Source organism: Sminthopsis crassicaudata, chromosome 2, assembly GCF_048593235.1.
Source record: "Sminthopsis crassicaudata isolate SCR6 chromosome 2, ASM4859323v1, whole genome shotgun sequence".
Classification (NCBI taxonomy): domain Eukaryota; kingdom Metazoa; phylum Chordata; class Mammalia; order Dasyuromorphia; family Dasyuridae; genus Sminthopsis; species Sminthopsis crassicaudata.
Genome location: NC_133618.1, coordinates 551,171,375 through 551,197,130, shown reverse-complemented (window position 1 = coordinate 551,197,130; position 25,756 = coordinate 551,171,375). Strand labels below are relative to the sequence as shown.

The window sequence follows — 25,756 nt, the reverse complement described above, 5'->3', positions numbered from 1 at the left end:
GTGACTCTGTTGTCAGTGCAGCCTATTTCATTATGTGCCAGTGAAGGTCATAGTGAAAAACTGACTGGAGCCAAGGATCCAGGGCCAGTGTTAAGTTGGGAGTTAAAGCAATTATCCATGCATCTCATAGCCCCTTCTCATTTCTGTCTCCCTCTTCTCCCTATCCAAAAAGCCTTCCACACTCTACATTACATCAGAATTCTCATCTGTAAAGAGGAGGGATGGTTCTTCTTGACAGTATTTCAGATCCCTTCCAGTTCTAAATTGATGACCCTAGTACTATTATCTACAAGATACTCAGTTACTGCCAGAAGAGGCACTGCCCTTTTCTGGCATCCTTCTGTGACTTCCACTTCTGCTGCCAGCTGTTTCCACCAGAAATGCATGGCTCCACTGTGGGAATAAAGCAGGAGCAAGAACAGTTTGTCCAGGACATTATATACAAGACTGGGAAAATGTATAAGCTGAGGCAGAGCATGACTAATTATGGTCTGGACTGCAACTGCTAGAGTACTCAAACACCCTGGAATGTTTACATCTCTTCACTTCAGCTACCGAGTCTCAAGTAATAAATTATTTGTATGAAAATCCCCAAATTCTACTTTGTATATGTTTTGGGTCACTTCCACATTATATTAATTCAGTTTCTTCTGGAGAGTCTGTTGATTTGAGTTTTTTTCTGAAGCACCAAGAAGGGGGGAAGGTCCCAATTCACTTATTTCTCTCAGAGCAAAATGATGATGACAAAGGAAATGTCTGCAGTGAATCAACCTCTGGCACTCACCAACATGGAGCTTTCCAGGATGAGTCACTCTTTAGCTAATGACCCATGTTTGTAAATGATTATATTTGAGAAATAAGAGATGTGCTTCTGAGTCCATCATCTTTTTGTGATTCTGAAATTAGGCAAGGGGATGGGGAGTGGGTTGCATTAAAATTAGCCCTTTTAGATCAGTTCTGAGGACAGACCAATGGATCTCTAATAAAAATAATTATCTGGGTTAGTCATCCCCTACCTATTGACCAAATTATGCAGGAAGTCATGGAATTATTGCAAAGGATTCAAAAATCCATATCCAAATCAATAATTGTAATTTTGATCTGTATAACTTTATAAAGCAGTCCTTTTATTTTTTCCTAATTTATTCCATATCATTCTCCCAAAAAAACTTTTTCCAAACTTTCTTTCATCTCCTTCGGCTCTCCATATGCCCCCCCTTTCCTACTTTATCTCACCTGAATATTTTACTTTCTTGAGGAAACTAAATCATCTGACATGTGCTATCTTTTTTCCTCTGACCAATGAAATGCCCCTGCTCCTTACTAAGGCCAACTCTCTACATGTTCCCTTGATTATATCCAAAAGGTTGCACCCTCATTTACCCCTTCTCTATCTTTTTACCTTCATTTTCTCTACCTACTGTTTCCTTCCCTGTGCTTTCAATCATGCCCATTTGCCTCATCCTTAAATATTTTTACTTAACCCTAACAAACATCATTATTTGCCTAGTTCTACATTTTTCCTTTCCCAACCAAGCTATCATACACTATATAGAAAAAACTATATACACTCACTTGTTACTGGCTCTACTTCCTTTCCTCAAAGACCTCTTAATTGCCAAATCTGGTGATCATTTGTAGTATTTGTTCTTCTCCATCTATTTGTTGCATTCGACTACTCCCTCCTCTCTGGACCTTTATGCATTACTCCTTCCACTTGTCCAACCACTCCACTGTCTCATTTCCCAATTTATCCTTCAGACCCTTTCCCCCCCTTGAAACTTTGGGTATTACAAGGGTCCTATCAAAGGTCCCCTACTCTTTCTCTATATAATCTTTGTTCGTGACTTCTCAGCTTCTATTGGTTTAATTATCATCCCAATTCAGAGCTTCAATTCCACATCACCTTTGACCAATTATTGGACATTTTAAATATTCTAAAGACATCTCAAATCCCTCTTTGAAATTTCTCTTTCTGCTGAAGGCATCACTGCTGTCCTAGTCTCTAAAGTTCATAACATTCATGTTATTTTTGATTCTTACTTTCATCTCATATAACCAATCAGTTATCAAAACTTGCTTTTTTTCCTACTATAACAATTGCCCCCAAATCCAACTCCTTATGTCATCTCACATAGTTGCCACCTTAATTCAGACACACATTACCTCTTGCTTATACTTTTCTAGCAGCCTCCTCCAGCCCCCTGAGATCCAGCCATACTGATCTCCCAACTTGTCTCTCATGACTAGAATGTACTCTCCTTCCACCTTCACCTGATAGAATCTATCTTTTCCTTCAAGAAATAATTCAAGTCTTAGAGTCAAGAGGATCTGAGTTCAAATTCAGCCTCAGACACAATAGTTGTGTGACCCTGAGCAAGTCATTTACCCCTAATTGCCTCCAATTCTATTTAAAGCTTTTTCTGATCCCTTCAGCTACTAGAGGGTTCCCTCTCAAACAGTTGTATTTCTTTATATAGATTTGTTTTTATTTTCTTTATTTGTATTCTACACACACACATACACATACACACATACCCACATGTACATCCTTATCTCCCTCATGAAAAGATATTCTCCTTTACAGGAGGCATAGTTTTATTAATTATATTTGTATCCCAGATTCTAACATTGTCCTAGTGCGTCAGTCATTTAGTCACATCCAACTCTTCATGACTCTGTGGACCATACTGTCCATGGGGTTTACTTGACAAAGATATTAGAGTGATTTGTGATTTCCTTTTCAGTGGATTAAGGCAGAGGTTAAGTGGTCTACCCAGAGTCACACAGTTAATTAGCTATCTAAGCCAAATTTAAACTCAAAATTTAACTCTAGGCTCAGTATTCTATCCACTGAGCCATCTTCTATTTCACCTAGCACATGGTAGGTACTTTATAAACATTTACTGATTGACTTTTAATCAAAAAATTGCAACCGAAGAGCAACTACTATGAGGAACCATGGTTTTTGTTTATTTTTTAACAAAAAAATCCTTATTCTTGAAAATGCTGTGAATCAGTGGTAAAGAGTATATAAAGGTTCAGAGAGCAAATGCACTTCTTAAAGCAAAACACTATCATGTACTTTTTTTTTAAAACAGCTTACCAGTTTTTGGTGATATTACTATTTCTCATTAATAGAAGTGTTAGTACAAGCCAGGGATAACAGTAATACAGAGCATAAAAGTAAAATTTACTGGCAGCATGGCTAATTTGTTTGTGTTTTTTTTTCTTTTTTATATAACCTTCATTTCCAAATATAGTCTTCCACTCTCCTATATTTCACAACAAAGAATCAAAAGAAAATCAGGAAAAAAATAAAATTATCATAAAATTTTAAAATTTAATTTTCTCTAAAAATAAAGATTTAAAAAGTCAGCAAGTTTAATCAATACCACAACAAAATATGTCAGTATATACAATGTTCTGCATCTATAACTATCACATCTGCAAAAAAAAAAAAAAAGGGTGGGGGAGGTGATGTATTTTCTTCATCACTTCCCTAGGGTCAACCTGGCCATTTTTTACACAGCACTTTCTTTTACTTTTTTGTTCTTTCCATTTACTTTGTTGGAGTCATTATGTATACTGGTTTTTTTTCTTGGTGTACTTATTTTATGATGCATCATTTCATATAACTCTCCCTAGGTTTCCTGAAGACTTAATATTCTTCTTCTTATAGCATAGTAATATTCTAGCATATTTGTGTATCACATTTTGCTTAGAGATTTCCCAAATGACTTTTTTCCCAATCTTTGCTACCACAAAAAGTGCTGCTATAAATATTTTGATGTATATCATACTTTCTTTCTTTAATTTCCTTGGGGTCCATAGCTGGCAGTGAGCTGTGGGTCAAGGAGGATAAATGTTCATTTTAGCCATTTTTAAAAAACATAATTACAAATTGTTTTCCAAAGTAGTTGGATTCAATACATAGCTTCACCAACAGCCTATTAGTATATCTGTCTTTCTGCATCTGATTCAAATGTAAGAATTTTCATCTTTTTTCTATCTTTGCTAGTTTTTAGATATAAAGTGAAATCTCAGAATTGTCTTGATTTGCATTTCATAATATTTATAATTTAAAATTTTTTCATATGTTTGCTAATAGTCTGAACTTTTTATTTTGAGAACTATTTATTCACATACATTTACTGTTTATTTATTGGAAAATGACTCGGTCTTATATACTAATATTAGTATTATTATAATTATAATATTAGTATAATTATAATATTATAATAATATCTTGGATATCAAACCCTTATCAGACATAGTTGATGTAAAGATTTCCCCCCCCCAATCAAGATGTTGTCCTTATCATGCTAATTGCACCAGAAAACTCTTTAAGACTATGAGTTATAAGGCAAGTGCTGATGTGACTTGCTAAAGGCAATTTCTGCCTACCAGGTGGTCCCTAGACCAATTACATCACAGGTCTAATCCTTTTTTTAGAAAAAGAATCATATAAATGGTAACTATGAGTATCTCCCCATCTTTCCCACAAGGATAGCACAAAAGACTGTAAAATATTTCACTAAAACCTAGATAAACTATATGTCCAGCATTCTTTTGATCTATCAATCTGGTTACTCTGTTAAAATCACAATAAAGATTCGACTGCCTTGCCCTGTTCTTAAGCTTGCTATGTGATCTCTGTTTCCTTTTCTAAGTGTTTATTGAACCATCCAATTAATAACATATTCTAGGATTTTGTCAGTAATCAAAGACAGATTCACTGGCCTATAATTAGGAGGTCCTGGTCTCTTAAATTCTTTGGGAAATTTGACTTTTTATTCACAGTCTTTCAAAGATTACTGATGGTGCACTGAGCAACTAAGTCTGCCAGTTCTTTGTGAATTCTAGGATGTAGTTCACCTGTACCTGGTGACTTAGACTCACCCAAGATTAGTTATCACCTCTCTTACTTAGTCTTTCCAGTATAAAATCAATTCTCCAAGCAGAAAAAAAAAATAATAATAAGCAAAATAAATTGAGCAGGTCTGTCTTCTCTCTGACATCAGCTGTTATTATCCCAAGCGGCATTCCTTTTTTATCTTCTTTAATCCTCCTCTTTTCCCTGCTAATGAACAATATTTGTCATTTTTTATTTCCTCACCAGTCTCTTTAGCCCTCCTGACACCATTTGTAGAAAAAGTATCATCATTCTTTAGAATTGGAAAGGTCTTTAGAGACCATCTTGCTTAATCTCTTCATATTTTAACATGACAAAACTGAGGGTGAAGGTTAGGCTGCTAGTAAGTAGAAGATTTAAAAATCTTGTCTCTTGCCTCCTAAGTTCAATAGTCTTTTCATTGTACCATGTTCCTGCTTTGGCAGTCAGCTACATAGTAGAGGAAATTGAATGATATTGAATCCAAAACCAGGCGAAATCCTAAAATCATTTACATTTACCTCCAACTGCGTTGTAATTTTTTTGTAGTAGATTTATCTGCACAATTGCATGAGGCTTAGACAAGTCTTCATATTGTCTTGCAAAAAGCAGCAGTAAAGCAAGGGATGCAGAGCTGGCCTATGTTTTGTCCCTGACAAGCTGGCACTATGATTCTGAATAAGTCATTTAACCTCTTCGAGACTAAAAGTGCAGAGAATGTGCCGATCTGTATTGGCGAAGGGAGTTTCTCGTCTGAGGTTCCATATACAGATGAAATCATGGACCCAGTCTAATGTGTATTTTTAATATATACAGGCATTCCTCAGAGTTATTGTTTTGATTCCAGACCACCAAAATAAAGCAAGTGTCACAATAAAGAAGGATACTTAAAATTTTTAGTTTCCTATGTTTACACTATACTGTACTCTATTAAATATGTAATAGTATTACATCTAAAAAAAAAAAAAAAAGGACATACCTTAATTAAAAATCTTATTTCTAAAAGGTGCTAACCATCATCCCAGCCTTCAGTGAGTCATAATTTTGCCACAATGTTCGTGGCTCTGATCAAGGTTGCTGAAGGTTGGGGTAGCTGTGGCAATTTCTTAAAATAAGCCAAAAATGCAGTTTGCCATATTGATTGACTCTTCCTTTTACTTGAACTCTTAGAGCCCATCGTAGAGTTATTAATTGGCCTAATTTCAGTGTTAGATTTTCAGGAGAGTGAAGGAGATGGGGGAAATGGTTGGTGAACAGTCAGAACATACACAACATTAACCGATCAAGGTCATTTCTTATAGAGGAACAGTTCATGGTACCCCCAGACAATTTCAATGGTAACATCAAAGATTACTGATTACAAATCTCCATAACAGATACAACAATAATGACAAAGTATGAAATATTGTGAGAATTACCCAAATGTGACACAGAGCATATACTGTTAGAAAAATGCCAGTAGACTTGCTCAGTGCAGGATTGCCACAAACCTTCAATTTATTTGCTTGTTTTTAATGCATTATCTGTGAAGTGCAATGAAATGAGTTATGCCTGTGTGTATGTGTTTATATATTTACATATGTGTGGCATGCACACACACATACATACTGTATACATGCACACATATGTATGTATTATATGTTTTCTATTGGAATTATATAGAAAATATATACCTTTCATAAACATGTAGATTTTATATATTAAAATTATCATATGCTCACATACTTATATTTCCATCACTAAAAGTAAAGATAAGATATCTGAAAGTGTTTTGCCTGACAGGAGAAAGTCAGCCTGAAATTTAAAATTTGGAATTCATAAACAGAGAATCAAGAATTTGATGGTATTATCCCATTGCTTTAGAGATCCTGAATGGCTTAAGGAAAATGCCATTCTAACTCACATCCCTGAAATTACCAAGACTCAATCCATTAAGAATAAAAAACATAAAGTAAAACTGTCTCTCTTGACTTCTGCTCTATTCATACTGTTATAAAGCACTTAAATATACATGAACATATGTATATATTTACACACATGTGTATATAATTTGTTGTTATTTAGTCATGTCAATCATGTCTGACTCTTCATGACCACATTTGAGTTTTCTTGGCAAATGTCCTAGTAGGGTTTGCCATTTCCTTTTCCAGCTTGTTTTGCAAATGAAGAAACTGAGGCAAATGGGATTAAGTGACTTGCCTAGGATCACACAGCTAGGCAGTGTCTGAGGTCAGATGTGAACTCAGGAAAGGCCCAGCACTCTAACTACTACACCATCTAACTGCCCAAAAGATACTATATATTGTTTTATTATAATATATTAAACATAGAAAATATTCTATATATTTATTCACATACACATTTAAGAAGTGAGTTTTGCACTAGGAGCTAGTTTGTATTATATATGTCTATGTGCATATGTATGTGTGTATATACAAACACATAATTATATGTATATATACACATATAATGGTGTATATGTGTGCATATTTATATTTGTATATATATATATATTTCAGATATATTTGTTATGCAAGATTATAATGCTGCAACTGTTCACCTTGTCAGTATTGCTCTCTAAACATTTATGCAAAGAACTATAAAATGAAGCTTCTGTCTGCAGACTTTTGTCTCTTCTTGTGATGCTGTATGTTTTCTTACACGAGCTGTAGCTCCATTCTCAAGACCTGTCCTTTGATTCCCTAGGACGCTGGTTGAAGCTGCTGTTGTAGGAAAGGACACGGTTGTGTGCTGCTTTGAACAGGAAAACATGGAATGGTGCCTGGCTGTCTGGAGAGGCTGGGGGGCCAGGGAGTTTGACATTTTCTACCAGTCCTATGAAGAACTGGGAAGGCTTGAAGCTGGTATGCGAAAAAGAAGGTAATTCTTATGGAAGACTAATGGTCTCTGAGTGATAAACAGACCAAGGAGTATCAACTGACACCCTTCAGTGTTGTAACCTGGAGAGCTCCCTGTACCCAGAAGAGGGACTTTTATTTCTTCATATTTTGCTGCTATGAACTACTGAGAAGTTACCTGCTGTGCAGTGTGTTTGGGGTGGGGTAGGGTAAGCTGTTTTTTTTGTTTTTTGGGGTTTTTTAATACAAAGTCATTTGGATATCTTCTCTTTTCCTACCCTTCATTTTTTATTCTCCAGCAAGAAAGCTTGGTGAGAATTTATTCATACTCTCCCCAGTGTCTTGGACTTCTTTCTCCTTTTCCTTTCATTATCCACACAAAGAAGAGGATATCCAGATTCTGAACAAGAGTTCTTGGACTTTTAGTATGATGATGGAGCAGAACCTTTTCCCTGCCTCTATTTTACATTTTTCCCCCATGCCCTAAATCATGTTTTTAATTACACTATGCCTTCTCAGCTAAGAGGGCTAGACTGAGCATGATGGGAGAGACCCACCGTCTTCTTCCTTCCATGGCTCCAAGGCTCACAACCTGGTATAAGATTTCTGCCATCCCCAAAGGCAGGTTCCTAGGGGTTGGCCAAAACTGACTGATTTATCTGAGACTGAATATCTTCCCTAATGCAGAAAGAACACTGTGATAAACCCTCAGATGTACTTTTGGTGTCCAACATTGCCCAGTCTTAGGAGAAACATCTTTAAATCATGTGGCTAAGAAGCAAAGAGGAAATGTCATCCAAAGGGCAAATGATTTCAGTGTTTGCAAGGTTCCTGTTGCTTTTCCAGTTGACAAAAGGAAGAAGTAATGATCAGTGGCATTTCAAAATAATCTTACGTGTTTATATTTTTTAAAAGCAAACTTGAACACAGCTGGAATATAAAAGCTCTGTATGTACATAACCTGTTTGTTATTTTTAAAATTAATATCTCTCTTAACCCTTTGGTTATGAATTCACATTTTCCTGGGTTGCACAATACTATATATACATTAAGATTTGCTGCATGCATGTACAGTAGAGTGTAAAAAGTAAATTAGTTCAAAGAGAACTCGTGTATATTATATAACTTTTTTAATGAGGAAAAAAAAAAAAAATATATATATATATATATATATATATATATATATATATATAAACTCAGTTTCATCATTCAAGGCTGCTTGACACAGAACCAAAAAGTAAAATGGAAGAGTTACACTTTGGTTCAACTGTTGACTTTAAAAAATAAAATAAGATTTGACACAGGGCAATTTCATTTATTTGAAAATAAACAGACTACTTAAAAATGAGGTAATGGCTTATAATCTTTTGTTGACAGTTTGGGATAATTATATCACACACTACACACAGTACTTGCTTGTTTATGTCATGAAATACACTTCTTCCATATTCACTCCCTGATCTTCAAAGCTAGCTCTGTGTAGGTGGTGTGATCTGAGTAGGACAATTAGGCTTCTGCTTATTCCAAAATATTTCCTCTCATTGGTGTACCATATTGCCTCCCTCTTTCCTATTTTCTGAACTGAAATTCCTATTTCTAAAATTACTCTTCTAAGTCAGATTTTTAAAAAGAAAAATACAGAAAAGCATTATCAAAATTCAAGGGAAGTCAGAAACCTTGAGGCTTTCCTAGTTCAAGTGCTCTTTGGAATACTTAGATCTTACTTTTTCAATACTGACTTCATGATCCACAGCCATATTGTATCATTGGGAGCACACTGGTGATCAAGAAATAGTTAGTCTTTTATGACATTTAAAAGTTTGGGGTAATTGAAAAAACACTGTGCAGTTTCTCCAATGTTATCTAAACCAATCTTCTTCCAGCAGTTATTTCTAAACTTATTTTCTGTCTGCAGCACTTGTCAAAGACAAATGTTATGATGAGTGAATTCACTGAAATTCAGATCCAGGCGTATGTCACAGTCTGGACAATATGGTTTGTTGTTCTTTTTGGTTCGTGTTGTTCTTCTTTTGTTAGGAAGATGTTATAGTGTTTGAGGCAAAAACAAGCAAATAAAAATCCAATGAGGAAGGAAAGGAAATCTACCAAAAGAGTGATAGGGAAGCAAGTAAAGACAAAGAATGAAGATAAAAAGTGACACTATTGTAAGAAAAGTATTAAGAACTTTAAAACTCAGAATAAACTGAAACTATTGATGAATGCCAATAAAAACAACAACAAAAGTTGTGTTTTTGTTGTTATTGTTGCTATTTGGGGTACAAGAAGAATATTAAAGAAAGTAATAAGATCTAATCTCAAAATAGCTGGAATGATAACAGGTAGCAGAAGTCAGAACTTCTCAACTCGTTTTATCCTCAGACTGAAAGGCTGAGTCCTCAGAAGTGCTACTACATTCACCGTTGTAGGGGATGTGGTACTTGAAATGCTCTCTTCTAAGCCCCCACTACTCTGTTTCCCATTAAGAATATAAGAACAATTGGTAGAAATCATTTCTTCCTAAAATTTGGGGGAAATGTGCCCCCAAATACTGCATCTGTGGAAAGAATGAGCCCAAACTCAGAGTACAATGGCAAACATGTGGGAAACACATGTAACAGAGGCTGTAAAGAACACTTCCTGAAATTGAAAGTACTTTCTTAAATCCAGAAACACTTCTCTTCACTGCTGTAAAGAATCACATTCTTTAATGCTGCCCCTCTCTACACAAATATTTTTCAATTTGTTTGCTTTTGATGTATCTCTCTTCTCTCACCTGGATGCAGTTTCCTTCTGATCCATACTCTGGCAACATGGCCATTAATGTGGGGAGGAAGCCAGGAAGGGAAGAAAATTTCTGAAAAACTATTCCTCATCTCTCTTCTCTCTCCACCCCTCAACCCCATCCTGAGCCATTCATTCCCTCTTAGGTATCTTTTCCCCCCCTACCAGTTATTATTTCCTCCCCAACTCTCATCTAACAAACTCCAGACTGAAACTTTTCTGTATTGGATCAATGGACTCTTGAACTAACTTGCTGTTTTGGCCATGGAGCATAAGTGATTCAGCCAATCACAAATTGTTTTCTATGGAATGTTACTTATCTTTATCCAATGACTAAAGCCTTCTCAAGTTGCCAAAGGATCTATTTACACACTGTGATGGGGTGTAGGAAATCTCATTTGGAGCTCATTGACTGATTAATTGTGTTGCTGTTTTAGTTCAGGTAACTGAACCATATATGTTTACATTAATTGATATAAGGAAATGAAATCCTTCCCCCACCCTTACCCCCTAATTTAACATTTGCTTTCTTTACCAAAGAGAATGATTTTCCAGGTAAGAAACAATAGAGTAAAATGGTAAACAAGAAACTGAGAGCCAAAATAAATATGAAAAATGGTAAAATAAAACTTAGTTGCCCTTAGTAAGTTCAGGTTAAATGACTATATCCTTGAGAACTAGTAACTGTGATTATTGAGTAACCGCCACTGATATTTGAAAGTTTGTGGATATTGAGACAGGTGCCATGATCCAAAAATAAGAAGACTTCAAAAATTATAGGGCATATTATTAAAAGGAGGTTTATGAGCATTTAGAAAGGCAAACAATGATCACTAAAACCAGCATGATCACAAAAAAGCAGGTAACAGAATCTCAAGAGTTGGAAAGGATTTTAGATGCTCTGATCCAACCTGTGCATAACTGAGCAAAACGCCTTGACAACATTGTGGAAAATAGTCATCTAGACTTCAATTAAAGACTTTCAATAAGGAGAAACTCACTGTCTCCTAAAACAGTGCATTCCATTTTGGAGTAGCTCTAGTTGTTAGGAAGTGTTTTCTTACATTGATGCTAAATGTACTCTCCAGGAAACAAGAAGAACAAATGAAATTATTTGATTTGACATCCTTTCAGTACTTAAAGGCAGCAATATATGCATGCATTTGGACACATACACAGACAGAGTCTTCACATTTTACTGGAAAGTCCTGCTGTAACTCTGCCCTTACCTGATACAATGTGTTCTTGTGTTCATCCTTTTGGTGGAAACATTGAGACATTTTTCATTCTTGTGCAACTTTTTTGCTTTAGGTAGCAGCTTCAGCAAGGAATTCTGGGTGCATTTGACCATTCTTTTTATCTTCACAGAATAATAGAATTTGAGAGATGGAGGAGACCTAGTGTCACAGTGGATAGAGTACTAGACTTGGAATCTTCCTGAGTATAAATCTGATCAAATGTGACCTGGGAAAATCACTTAACCCTGTCTACCTTAGTTTATTCAACTGTAAAATGAGCTAGAGAAGGAAATGGCAAACCATTTCAGTATCTTTGCCAAGAAAATCCTAAAAAGGGTGATGAAGAATCAGACACAACTGAAATGACTTAAAAATAACAGAAGATCTCAAGGGCCATCATGTCCCACCCATATACAAAAGGAAACCTTACTCTAAGAAATCTGATGATTCAGCTTTCATTTCCTTGGGTGTCCTTATGTTACTCCAGCACACAATATATTAAGATAGAGACCAGTTTTGGTTTCATTATTGTCCTTTATGAAGACATATTATTATTAAAAACACTGGTAATCATTCCATTTTATGTCTGTTGTTCCCTTGCTTTCATCTACAGATAATCTCTGGAGAATCTGGCTTTCACACTAGACTCTCTCACACCAACTCATTTTCATTTCAACTGTTTTTCATTGTTTTATTTCTGGTAGCACTTGCACTTCTTCAGTCTTCTCCATGATATGTTTAACAAATGAGCTCCTGTTCTAAATTGATGCTGCCCTTGAGTCTTGCTGTTTTTTTGTCCTTCTAAAAAAAAAAACCTTAAGAATTTGTTGGCTTAGATCATTTTAGGTCTGTTTCAGTTTTCTCATTGTAATAACTATTTTGTTTTGGTTAAATCTTTAAGAAATGGTAATAATCACATATTTCTTCTGTTTATTTATCATTTTTCAGAGGTCACAGCTTGTTTGAACAAATCAAGATAGGGCTGCTGTAATCAAACATCATGTTTTCATGTCAGACTTATCCTCTCTGCTAATTTGATATTTACTCTGACCTTGCTCTAACCAGTCAGTGATCTGACAGTACAGACAGCATAATCTGAAATGACTGCTATGTCTGTAAACAGTCATTTCCTGTCTGTTAAAATGTAGTAAAATTTATTTTTACTCTGTCATTTGAATTTCACCATGTACTCTCCAACTTTATTATTAAAAAAAAAAAAGATAAATGATGTATATGTGGCATCTGAGCCATCTACTAACCTCTGACCCTTTTCATATTCTCCACAAGTCCTACTTTCATGTTTCATTGTGACACAAAGGTGTCCCCAGGTTTTCCAAGGCTTTATCAAAGTAAACGTTTGAACAAGTTCTACTTTTCTGGTATAAGAATAGGGATAGTCCAGCCATGTTGATTGAATCAGTCAACATCATAAACTAAGTTCAAATAAGTTTTTGATCAATTTGGCAGAAATGAAGGTTTTTGGATGAAAGCAGATGGTGCCACCCAGAAAATATTTTGTGATAAATTGAAGAAAATCTGCCCTATACAGCTTTAGATAAGACAAACCTCAACTACAGGCAACCACATGAGTTCAGAAGAATCATCCATCAGTGTCATTAAAGAGGTTGTTTCACTAGCAACCTGAGATGGCAAAAATATGTATGGCACAGCAGTAGCTGACGACAGCATCTGCATAAAGAACTAAAAGATACATTGAGGAAAAACTCAGCACACTAAAGCAATGCAGCTTTGGGAACTTTGGAGCTCAGCAAAGAGTTAGTTATACCTTAGGGGAACTTCGTGAGGACACCATAAACAGGCTTCCAGTAACCAGTAGCTATGAGTCTATCCTTGGGATACAAGAGCCCTCTTGAGTTTGAGCTCATTCTCCTCAGGGATCTTGTATATACAAGGGGGAAAAACCATGCCTCCAGGATGGGAAAATGCTCCTCTAACAACTTTCCTTGTTTTACCTGTGTAATAGTCTTCCTCAAAGCCAGTGAATCTGGTCGATCAGTGGGAAACATTACACAAGGGCTCCCAATTCCTTATGGATACCCAGATAATCCTGAGGAAAGAATTAGATGGCCACCCTTTGGTCCCCCAGACTCATCAAATAGAAATTAGGGAAGTAATTGCAAGGTAGGGCTATACAGTAAAGGCTTTATGTATGGGCCCATAAACAGCTGTTTCTGTTATCCAAAGAACGATCTAGCTAGTATAGAAGAGCTTATCATGAACATGTTAGCTAGCAGACAATAATTACTTTTGGCCATGGCAATCCCTGAATAGACAAATGTGCAAAATAACTATCAGCTTCCCTATTGTCTTCCTCAGTGACATTAACAGACACATAAAGGATGGATCAAAGCAAGAGCTCTATGGTGGTTGGAGGTATTGCCTTTAAAGAGACACATCTATTTTGAATCAAATAGATTCAACTCTGTTAAGAGAGAGTTGTCCCTGTTGGACCATCCCAATAAACCCCAGATCCATATTCTAATTTCCCATCTACTCTGGGATGATCCCAATAGTGCTTAGTTTAAAGACCACTAATCCCAATGCTAAACCAGGCTTATCTTAGAAATGTGGCTTCATAGAACCAAGAAAATAATATTTTCAATGTAAAAGGAAAGAACAACCACAAAACATTTGCAAGTGAATATTGTGAAATTATAGGAAAAAATATGGCTCCAAAGAAGAAGATAATAAGAAAATACCTAAGGAGCAGTTAGGTGGCATAGTAGATGGAGCACTGGTTCTGGAATAAGGAGGACCTGAGTTCAAATCCAACCTCAAACACTTAATACTTATTATCTATCAGTCACTTAACCCCAAAAGCCTTGAAAAAAAAAAAGGAATAAAAATGCTGCCCAATTCATTTTCAGTGGTAGAATATAGTCCACATTTTCAGTTTTTCTTTGATATGTTGATGTTTTACTGATTGTTTTTTTTTTCTTTTTTTCCCCTTAAACTATATTTGTTGTTGTATACTTCTCTGGGAAATGAAGAGATATATAAAGGGAAATTTTAGGCAATTTAAAAATAAGAACTCAATAAAAATTTATTTTAAAAAAAGAAATTTGGCTTTATTTAGAGCTATATTAGGAGAAATAGTATAGTTAAATGTTTAGTACCTTTTTAAGATATAATTCCTTCATTTTGGTTTGCTACTGTCATTGTAACATACTATTTTTTATTTTATTTTATTAAAGCTGTTTATTTACAAAACATTTGCATAAGTAATTTTTCAACGTTAACCCTTGCAAAACCTTCGGTTCCAAATTTTCCTCTCCTTCCCCCATCTCTTCCCCTAGATGGCAGGTAATCCAATACATGGTAAATATGTTAAAATATATGTTAAATCCAATATATGTATCCATATTTATAAAGCTTATTTTTTTGCACAAGAAAAAATTGGATCTAGAAGGGAAAAAAACTGAGAAAGAAAACAAAATGCAAGCAAGCAACAATAAGAGTGAAAAATGCTATGTTGTGGTCCACACATTCCTTTCTCTCTGGGTGTAAATGACTCTCTTCATCACTGAGTAAATAGAACTGGTTTGAATCATCTCATTGTTGAAGAGAGCCTCATCCATCAGAATTGACCATCATATAGTATTGCTGTTGCCGTGTATAATGTATCTCCTGATTCTTCTCATTTCACTTAGCATCAGTTCATGTAAATCTCTCCAGGTCTCTCTGAAATCATCTTGTTGATTGTTTCTTGCCATTCTCCAATTGATGGGCATTCACTCAGTTTCCAGTTTCTTGCCACTACAAAGAGGGCAGCCACAAGCATTTTTACATGTGGGTCCCTTTCCCTCCTTTAAAAATCTCTTTGGGACATAAGCCCAGAAGTAACGCTGCTGGATCAAAAAGTATGCACAGTTTGATAACTTTTTGAGCATAGTTCCAAATTGCTCTACAGAATGGTTGGATCCGCATAACCTATTTTTAAAAAGAAAAATGTGGCATAGTGGAGAAGGAGCCTACCTCACAAGTGAAGACTTGGATTCAAGTCGTGACTTGGATACATTAATTGTATCAGGGCTGGTGCTCTATCCACTGCACCACCTAGCTGCCCCAAGTCAATTTACTTTTTAGTGATCCCCCAAGGAACTTTCTTATGAGGCTTTATTACAGACTTTATGGGAGTTGCATATACCATTGAAATCACAAATCTAATAAAAAAAAAGGCTGTGGTACTTTTGGATTCCTAATCTAAGCTGTGAAATGAGTAAATCAGGGCCAAAAAATTAATCAGTTAGTCATCAATTTGCTGGTACTGAACCTCTCCATACTTAGCTAGATTGGTCCACATCTGTTAGGGACTGGACTGAAAGACTTTCTTTCTTGGTAGGATCTGCCATAACTTTCAGTCCAGATATTGTGGAGTAAACTAGTTTCTTCCAGCAAATGTTAAGGAGGGTCTTCTAATTTTGCAATTCATTTTCTCTGCCTTTAAAGCTAATGGACCCTAGCCATATTATTCCATTTCCCTAAATAAAGGGATTGATGAATGTTGGCAAAAGCTCTACCCATAATTCCATATAAGCATTGCATATATCTTTCCCCATAGTTCCAATTGGGAATTCTTGTGGTAGATATATGGGCAAAAGACTCACTGGACCCTTATTGAGGAAGGGCAGTTTGTTTATCACAGCAGAAAAGCAAAGGGGTCACCTTTGGAGAATTGAATTCAAGAGAGTGATTCATCCTAGCAGTTGTAATAAGGGAATGGGACTTGAGATACTGAAGTTCTCCTGCCTAGGAAGAGAAATGAAAATGGACATTTCTCCTATGACCTATACAAGGAAGAAGTAAAGCATCTCTAATTTCAACTTCAATTGTAATCTCTTTCCTGCGCCCTCAGAAGTAGACTAGAGTGTTAATACACTGTTACAAGTCCCCATCTCTTTATGGCTTAATAGTATTGGGATCTCCCTGTCTCCAATCTCTCCCCATTTTTGTCCAGCCTCCATTTCCCTGCCAAACTGATCTTAAAGTTCAATTCTGATCATGTTAATCAATAAACTTCAGTGGTACAGTATCACCTCTAGGATCAAATATTAAATCCTCTAATATGCAAACCACTTTATAGCCAACCTGGTCCCTTCTTACTTTTTCAGTCTTCTTACAGCTTATTCTTCCCCAATTACTTCAGTCCAGTGATGATGTTTACCTCCATGCTGTTCCTCACACACAACACTCCATTTCTCAACTCCACATATTTTCACTGGCTGTCCTCCAAACCTGGAATCTCTACCTACACATCTCCATCTCCTGGCTTCCTTCGAATTCCAGCTAAAATCCTACCTACAAAAAGCCTTTTTCAATCCCCCATAAAGCTAGTGCCTTCTCTTTGTTGATTATTTCTATTATATCTTTGTTTGTACATAGATGTTTCCATATGGTTTCCCCAATAGATTAGGGGAGTAGGGATTTTTTTGGAATTGATGTGGGTTTTTTATATTTTTACCTTTCTGTGTAGTGCTTAATCCAGAGCCTGCTACAAAAAAGGAACTTAAATGGATGCTTGGGTACTGGTTGACTATATTTACAATTGAAGTGTGAGTTCCAAAGACCCCTTTACCTCTTTGGCTTTACACACGCTACAGGAACTGGGATTCATGACCACCAATTCCTGATGGATTCATCTTTAATGAGTTTTGATTTGAAAATAGCTTTAAGCAGTGAGGGGGTGGATTCATTGGCAAATGCCAGAATGTTTATGCGAATCCTGTTTTCTTTTTTGAAATGGAACCAGGGTTTCATTTGGGAAAGGAACAAAACAATTTGACAGCCAAGAGACAACACATAAAGTCAAAAAGGGGGCCATGAGAGAGAGACCACTGGTCGACATAGGTTCTGAATAGCGAACAACGGCTGGTCTTCTTTAAAATATAGATGGTGATAGAGTTTTGCCCCTAGAAACTGAGTAACTCAATACACTGTCTTACAAAATCATCTATTTTGATATATCTAGTCTAGCCCTTTGAAAACATAACTTTTACCTAAATCTGGTACAAATCTTGTAGATGACCTTTTCCAGCAAGTACTACAATTCATAAATTACTGAGGGAAGAGTTAATTGTACAGATCAATTCAAAACTATGCACTATCTCCCAGATCTTTGCTTTTGTTTTGGAAGAATACTGGGAGCCTTGTAGGAATTGATAATGGAGCCAAGTGCCTCCAGCGCTAGGGAGCTCTACAGTATTTGCTAATTCTCCCATAATTTTTTCTACTCAAAGTTATAGCTACTGCACAAAGTGTGGAGTATTTGGTAGAACATCAAATCTTCCATATTAGGAAAACAGGCATGGAGGAAAATAGACAGCTTGTAAAAACTTAAGGAGCCAGCTTTGCATTTAAAGCCAGTATTAGTCTAGTGTATCTACACATTCCTAGCATTCTGTACAAATAGAGAAAATCCTTATCAATCATTTCCTAAAGCCTTCTTATCACTTAAAATTGTTTTCTGTCATCAAAAGCATATTGTTTAGAATACTGGATCATACCTTTAGAGCTAGAAAAAGTCATCGGAGGTCATCTTTGTTTTAAAGATAAGGAAAGTAATGGCCAGAGAAGTAACATGATTTAGCCAAGATGACACAGATAATAGGGCAATAGATGACACAAGCAGGTCACAAACCTAAGTCCTTTGACTGTAAATCCAATTCATTTTTCATTACACTACCTACTGAACTCCCACTGTGCACTAAAAACCAGTATTTAAAAAATGAGTGAGTGCAGGGTTCCAGTCTTTGCTGGAAAAACCTTTGGGAATTTTTCACTTCATAATCTCTTTTGGTCAAAGTAATTTAATTCAGCTTTGTAATTAGTAAGCATTTAATGAATGTTTATTGACTTCAATCAATCAATATTTGTTAAATCACTTACTAAATACCAGGTACTATGCTAGCTTTAGAGATACAATAAGAGGTAAAAGACAGTTCTTGCCTTCAAAGACCTTACAATTTAATAGAAGAGATATCACACAAACAAATATGTACAAAACAATCTATATACAGGATAAATGGGAAATTATTAACAGAGAAAGGCATTAGAACTAAGGGGGATTGGGGAAGGCCTCCTATAAAAGATGGGATTTTAGTTGGGACTTAAAGGAACCCAGGGGAATCAGTAGTTGGGAATGAAGAAGAGTATTCTAACTATGAGAGAGAAAATGGACAGAAAAAATTCTTGGAGCCCAGAGGTCGAGTGTCTTGTTCCTGGAACAGAGGAGGCTAGTGTCACTGTATCAAAGGGTACTAGTCAGGGAGTAAAGTAGGAGACCAGAAAAGTAGGACTGGCTGACCAGAAAGTAGTCTTTGGACTTTGTTTGGAAACAGGGAGAGACTTGATGCAGACAGACCAACCAACAGCTATAGCAATAATCCAGGAGGGAGGAGATAAGGGCTGCACTGGAGTGGGTCAGTGTTGGAGGAGAGAAGGGAACCTGTTGGAGAAAGGTGAAATAAGCCTTGACAACAGAGTGGATATGGAGTGGGGGGAACGTGACTTGTAATAAGCAGTGTCCCAACAGTCCCTAACGTATTCACTTAATAGTTCCCCCCAAAAGTAGATGAAAGAAGAATTAGAGATTTTCTTTTCACAACCTGAACCCTTTATCAGATGTCCCTTAACATAAACAAAAGACCCCAGGCTTAAGTGAAGCATTTAGATTTTTATTTTCCCCCCAACTTTGCCCCTTTACAGGACAAACGCAACCCAGACAAGCAAGTTTTCTTGACTGGAATTCATTCCTTTTTTATTCTTCAAGGAGCAAACCAGTCTTTGACTTTAGTAATTACAGCCATGAAAATAGTTGGGGGTTTTAAGTTGCCGACAATCGAACCTGCTACCACATCCCTTACCACAAGGCCCTGTTGCAGGCACAAACTTGTTCACTCTAGTGCCAGGCTCATATATGGAGCTCGCTACCTACTTGAAGAAGCTGGACAAGAATGGGAAGAGCGGCGGGTTTATTATTAAACTCTGAATCTTGGCTCTGCGTCTCTCATCCTTGCAAAGTCACATCACAGAATTGGGCCTCTGTAGCCTTATCTATAAAATGGGAGAGTTGAACCAGGTGAACTTTAAAATCTTCTCCTATGGGTCCTAGCCTGTCAATTGTTCCAGTCAAATCTATTACTAGCTTTAATGAGATTCCCCATGTTCTTTTTTGAGTTGCTTAATAATGTTTCATCTGGAGAGCAAGGAAGTTCTTGTTTTAAATGGCTGAACCCCTTGTTGTTGCTGGGTGGTGCAGTGGATAAAGTGTTGGGCCTGGAGTCAGCAAGCTCTGAGTTCAAATCCAGCCTCAGATACTAACTAGGCGTGGGACTCTGTACAAGTCACTTAAACCTGGGCCCAGTTTCTTCATTGGTAAAATAAGCTAGAGAAGGAAATGGCAAACCATTCCAGGGTCTTGCCAAGAAAATCCCAATGGGGTCATAAAGAGTTGAACACAACTGAACAAGGACAAAATTAGAAAGGGTCTTCAGAGATCATCTTCTGGCTCAGTGATTCTCAAAATGTGGTATGAGGATCCCTGAGGGTCCCCAAGATTCTTCCTAAAGGTCTATAAAATCAAGACTATTTTCATATTAATACTAAGAATTTTTTAATTCCTAATCTGTGGCTCAAAAAATAGATATTACCTTTTATCCTAAAACTTTCTTCCTTTCTTCCTTCCCTCCTTCCCTCCTTTGATCTTCCTTCTTTCTTTCCTTACTCCCTTTCTCCCCTCTTTTTTTCTTCCTTCTCTCCTCTCCATCTTCTCCTCTTCCCTTTTCTCCTCCTTTATTCTTCCCTTACTCTTTCTTCCCTCCTCCCTTCCTCTCTTCTTTTCCTCTTTCCTTCTTCCCTTTGCTCCTTCCTTTCCTTTTTCCTTCCTTCCCTTCCTCCTCCCCTTCCTTCCTTCCTTCCTTCCTTCCTTCCCTCCTTCCCCTCCTTTCTTCCTTCCTTCCTTCTGTCCTTCCTTCTTTCCTCCTCCCCTTCCTTCCTTCCTTCTTTCTTTCCTTCCTTCTTTCAATTCTTTCTGTCTTTCCTTTCTTCCCTCCTTCCCACTTTCTCTTCCTCTTTCCCTCACTGTTCCTTCCTTCCGTCCCTCCTCTTCCTTTGTTCACATAGGGAATGTGGACAGGTGCTCTGCCCAAGAGAATGTAAGTTTTGATTATTGAGACCTCTTAAGATATCTTGAAGTTTAGTTTAGGACCATGCCTCAAACCCAAATCACTCTAGCTCTCATTGGCCAGCAATTAGTCCCAGGAAACAGAGGTCATTGTTTGACTCTGATGGCTCAGAATGTAGCAATTGTTTCTGTTTGGCCAGAAATCCTGAGAGCCTTCCCAGCCCAAGATTGATTTGTATTTTGTTGTGTTGTTGTTGTTGTTGTGGTTGTGGTTGTTGTTTTTGATCATGGAAAAGAGGTCATTCTCTGCCTCATTTCTTACCTAGCCTTAATCATTGATTGGGTGCAGCCTCAGTCAAACTGAGACCTGAGAAAGGCCTTAGCTTAAAAAGATCAGGTTCTCCCACTGTATCCAGGGTTATCTCTATTGTCCTGATCTATATCTAGCCACTGGACCATGTTGGCTCCAGAGAGAATGAGGCAGGTGACTGCACAGCTCTCCCTCACTTAAACCTAATTCACTTGGAAGTCATGACATTCCTAATGTTATAGTCTTCTTCAAGAACACAGAACAAATGAGTGAATGATAAAAAAATAAAAGAAAAATAATACTTGTAGAACCTTCCACCTCCACCAGAATTGTTTAGAACCTCAAATAAGCATCTCTTAAAATTGACATGATTCCATACTCCAGTCTCAACCCCTGATCCTGAACTCAAGCTCTTCTAATTGAAGATCCAATTCAACTATTTGACAGGATCTAGATCCATTTTGCTAATTTCTAGCTTTTTCATGCACTTGTAGCATGAAAATTTATTTTTATTTTTATTTTTTTGTTATAGCTTTTTATTTACAAGATATATGCATGGGTAATTTTTCAGCATTGATCCTTGCAAAACCTTCTGTTCCAACTTTTCCCCTTCTTCCTCCCACCCCCTCCCCTAGATGGCAGGTAGAACATGCATGTTAAATAAGTTAAAGTATATGTTAAACACAATATATGTGTACAAATTTATTTTGCTGCACAAGAAAAATTGGACTTAGAAATAAGGTAAAAATAACCTGAGAAAGAAATAAAAAATTCAAGTGGATAAAAACAGAGGGATTGGAAATGCTATGTTGTTTCATACTCATTTCCCAGGGTTCTTTTGCTGTAGCCCCCCATTTTAAAACTAATTCTGAGTACCATGTTCAAATCAACTATCATCCTTGGAACAAATGTCATTCAGTTGTCCTCTGACTCCAAACACCTCTTTAATACACTCCTCCCCAAATGTGCTGTCTTCTTTTAAAATGCGAGCTCCTTGAAGGTAGAGGCTGTCTTGTTTCACAGGATCATAGATTTAGAGAAGGGACCTCAGAGTTTATCAATCCAACTCCCTCATTTTGTAAATGACTCGGAATCAGCGACTTGTCCAAGATCACAAGGGTGATCATAGTCAGATGTGGAATTTGAACCCAGGCTTGCTGACTTCAGGGCTGAAGCTCTGCCTATCCCACCCTTGTATTTGTGTCTTCAGTGTTTAGGAGAGCTGCCTGTCACATAGCATGGGCTTAATAAGTAATTTTTTCATTCATTAAAATGCTTTGCAAATCTTGAATCAAGCCATTTAACTGTCAGTTAGTATTAGCCTCCTTGTCCCAATGGCATAGTTTTGCAGAGATGTGAAGCAATTATGAGCAATTTGGGCAGAAATAAGTTCTATTTGATGGAGCCCTGGACAGTGGAAGGCAGGACTATGCATCTCTTATTTTATGCCGTGTATAATACTGTGATAGATCTGTAACCTCGTCTTCATGGGCAGTCCCTGCCCTGATGAAGATTACAACCATCCCTGCCTCGTCATCTTGTGGAAATCTTGTCAGAGTATCTGTTTGCCCCTGGAAGAAGTCTTCCTCAGGACAGTTTGTGGATCAGAGCAGCACTCAGGTTGGTCGCCTGTTATTTCTCACTCTGATTACCTGAGCCAGTGACCTTCTCATGGGATTCTCTGTATTGTCTTTTATGCCACTTTTCAATTCAGTTCAACAAATATTAAGTATCTATTATGTGAAAGGTACTGTGGTAGGCTCAATGAAGGAAGGCAGGAAGAAAAGGGCCTGGGAGAAGCATTTATTAGACATCTACTATTGGGCCAGCCACTGGCCTAAGCACTTAATATATTTCACTTGATGCTCACAACAACTCTGGGATGTGGGTATTATAATCCCTATTTGAAGAAACTGTGGCATACAAAGGCCAAGTGGCTTGCTGAGAATCACATGACTAGCGAGTGCCAGAGGCCAGATTCCAGGCCCATTGCATTATCCATTATACCACACAGCTTCCTCAGAGAATTAAAGACCCAACAAAAAACTCTTCCCCCAAGGAAGTCCCTGCCCCATATTATATCAAATTGAATTGTACTGCACAGTATTCTACTGCATTGCATTATACTGTCATGTGTTAAATCTCATCATATCCTATCATATTACATATCAATTATATTGTCATACCTAACATTTTCCTGGGCAAGTCATCCTTACCAGTATAATTCAGATGACTATCATCTACAATTTCAGTTCTTCTGAGATGATATTCTACCTCTTTCATCAATAAAGACCACAAACCATCGGTAATATAATGAGTAAATCTTAGAGAATGTGTATTATCTACTGTTTTGTATTTCATACCACTTATTTATGTACATCTGTGTGTGTGCCTTATCCCCCTAGTAGACTATCTACAAAGGCAGAGATGTTGGATTATTATTTTTTTTTCATGTGGAGGCATCTACCAAAGAATAGGCATATAAGTGCTTATTGAATTAAGAGCTAAATATACCAGTGGACAGAGTTCCAGGCCTAGAATCATGAAGACCTGATCCAGCCTCAGACTAGCTGTGTGACCATGGGCAAGTCATGTAACTGTTTGCCTCAGCTTCTTCATCTGTAAAATAAGCTAGAAAAAGAAATGGCAAACCATTCCAGCATCTTCGGCAAGAAAATCCCAAATGGTCTCCCAAAGAATTAGACACAAGTAAACAACAAAAATACTAGGACTGTGTCACAAAGAACCAAAAACTAAGGGGATATTCATCAATTGAGGAATGGCTGAACAAATAATGCTATGCAAATGTATTGGAACACTATTGTGTCCTTAGAAAAGACCAAAGGGATATATATATATATATATATGTATATATGTATATTTTTAGTTTTGTAAGACTTTTATTTTTTTTATTTATTTTAAATTTTACAGTTATAAAATTTTTTGACAGTATATATGTATGAGTAATTTTTTTATAACATTATCCCTTGTATTCATTTTTCAAAATTTTCCCCAAAGGGATATTTTCAAAGAAATCTGGGAAAATTTGCATGAACTGCTATAGAGTGAAGTAAGCAGAAGCAGGAGAATAATTTTTAATAAAAACAAACAACTCTGAAAGACTTAAGGACTCTAATCAATGCACTGAACAGTCACGATTACATGATGACTAATGCCACCCACTTTATCTCAGAGAATGAGATGTACATTTTTGGACATGCATAATGTTGGGATTTACTTTGCTCAAATATGCATGTTTGTTAAGAGGGTTTTGATTTTTTTCTTTTTTTTCCCCCTTTTCAATGGGAGAGGCAAAGCTAAGAGAGAAAATAATGTAAAAAATGTATTTTAAAAAAAAGAATCCTCTTTCTTCCTTTCAGAACCATCTTTGTACTAGTTAATAAAGTAGCATTCACAGGATGCATATATTATTGTGCCTAAGCATCTAAGTGGCACAGTGGATAGAGTACTGAGCTTTGTTAGAAAGGCCTGAGTTCAAACATAGCCTCAGGCAATTACTAGCTGTGTGATCTTGTGGAAATCACTTACCCTCTTTGTCTCAAATACCTCAACTGTAAAATAAAATAGGGATAACAGCACTTATTTCATAAGGTTGTTGTGAAGATCAAATAAGATGAGTGCCTGCTAAGCACTGTATAAATGCTTGTTCCTATTCCTTTCCCCCTTGGTGATAAGTGTATGGAAAAAATGTTTGAATGGCTGGACTACTGTTGTAAATAGCTTCCTAATTGGTTTTACCTTCCTCAAATGTCTTCTCTCTAATCCATTTTACACAAGGCTACTCAAGAGATTTTCTGACCATTTCTGACCCTCTTTTTGTTAAAATCCGGTGACCCCCTAAAGTCTCTATAATCAAGCATAAACTCTTCTGACATTGAAAGCCTTTTCCAGACTGGCTCCATTCTACCTTTTTAACCTTATTAAATATTATTTCCCTTCACAAAGAAATGTGTCCAGAATGACCTTCCTACTATTGCTCACTTTGAAGATTCTATCTGGCATCTCTGCCTTTATCTCCTATATATGTGGAATGTACTCCCATGACCCTTTTTTCTTTTTTCAGTTGTACTTCCCTAATAGTATGTAAGTCCCTTGAAGATGAAGATTGTTTCACTTTTGATTTTATATCCCTAATGCCTAGCATATGGTAGGTGTTTTATTGACAGATCATCAATAAAAACAAGTGAGTATCTACTTTGGATAGGTTATCATAACACAACTGGGCTAGGGAATGATTCTTTTTCCTGCCTCCGAGTATTCAGAAAGAGCTGTTACCAAAGTAAACTGTTCAAGAAAGAGCAGATCAAGCAGAAATATAAATCATAGCTTCTTCAGAACCTATTAGGACACTTCAAAGGTGCCTCCTAATTTTAAAACCTGTGAGTGACCCAGCTCTAAATGATCCTCTAAAGCAGTGATGTCACCTCCAAATAGAAAGTGTCAATGAGCCATACGAAGAGATCTGTGCCAGTTACATATTGACAGTTTTTAAATGTAATGTTATCTGTCTCA

At 36.7% G+C, this 25,756-nt stretch overlaps 1 protein-coding gene across 1 annotated transcript in view; it reads left to right on the top strand.

The window, feature by feature from the left end:
- The window catches only part of LRRK1 (leucine rich repeat kinase 1), a 154,223-nt gene extending 145,123 nt beyond the window's left edge, over nt 1-9,100 (top strand). Inside the window, 1 exon segment of the mRNA XM_074295004.1 lies at nt 7,601-9,100. Within this exon segment, the coding sequence (XP_074151105.1) occupies nt 7,601-7,778 (178 nt within the window). The 3' untranslated portion in view covers nt 7,779-9,100.
- Nucleotides 9,101-25,756: the final 16,656 nt, after the last annotated feature.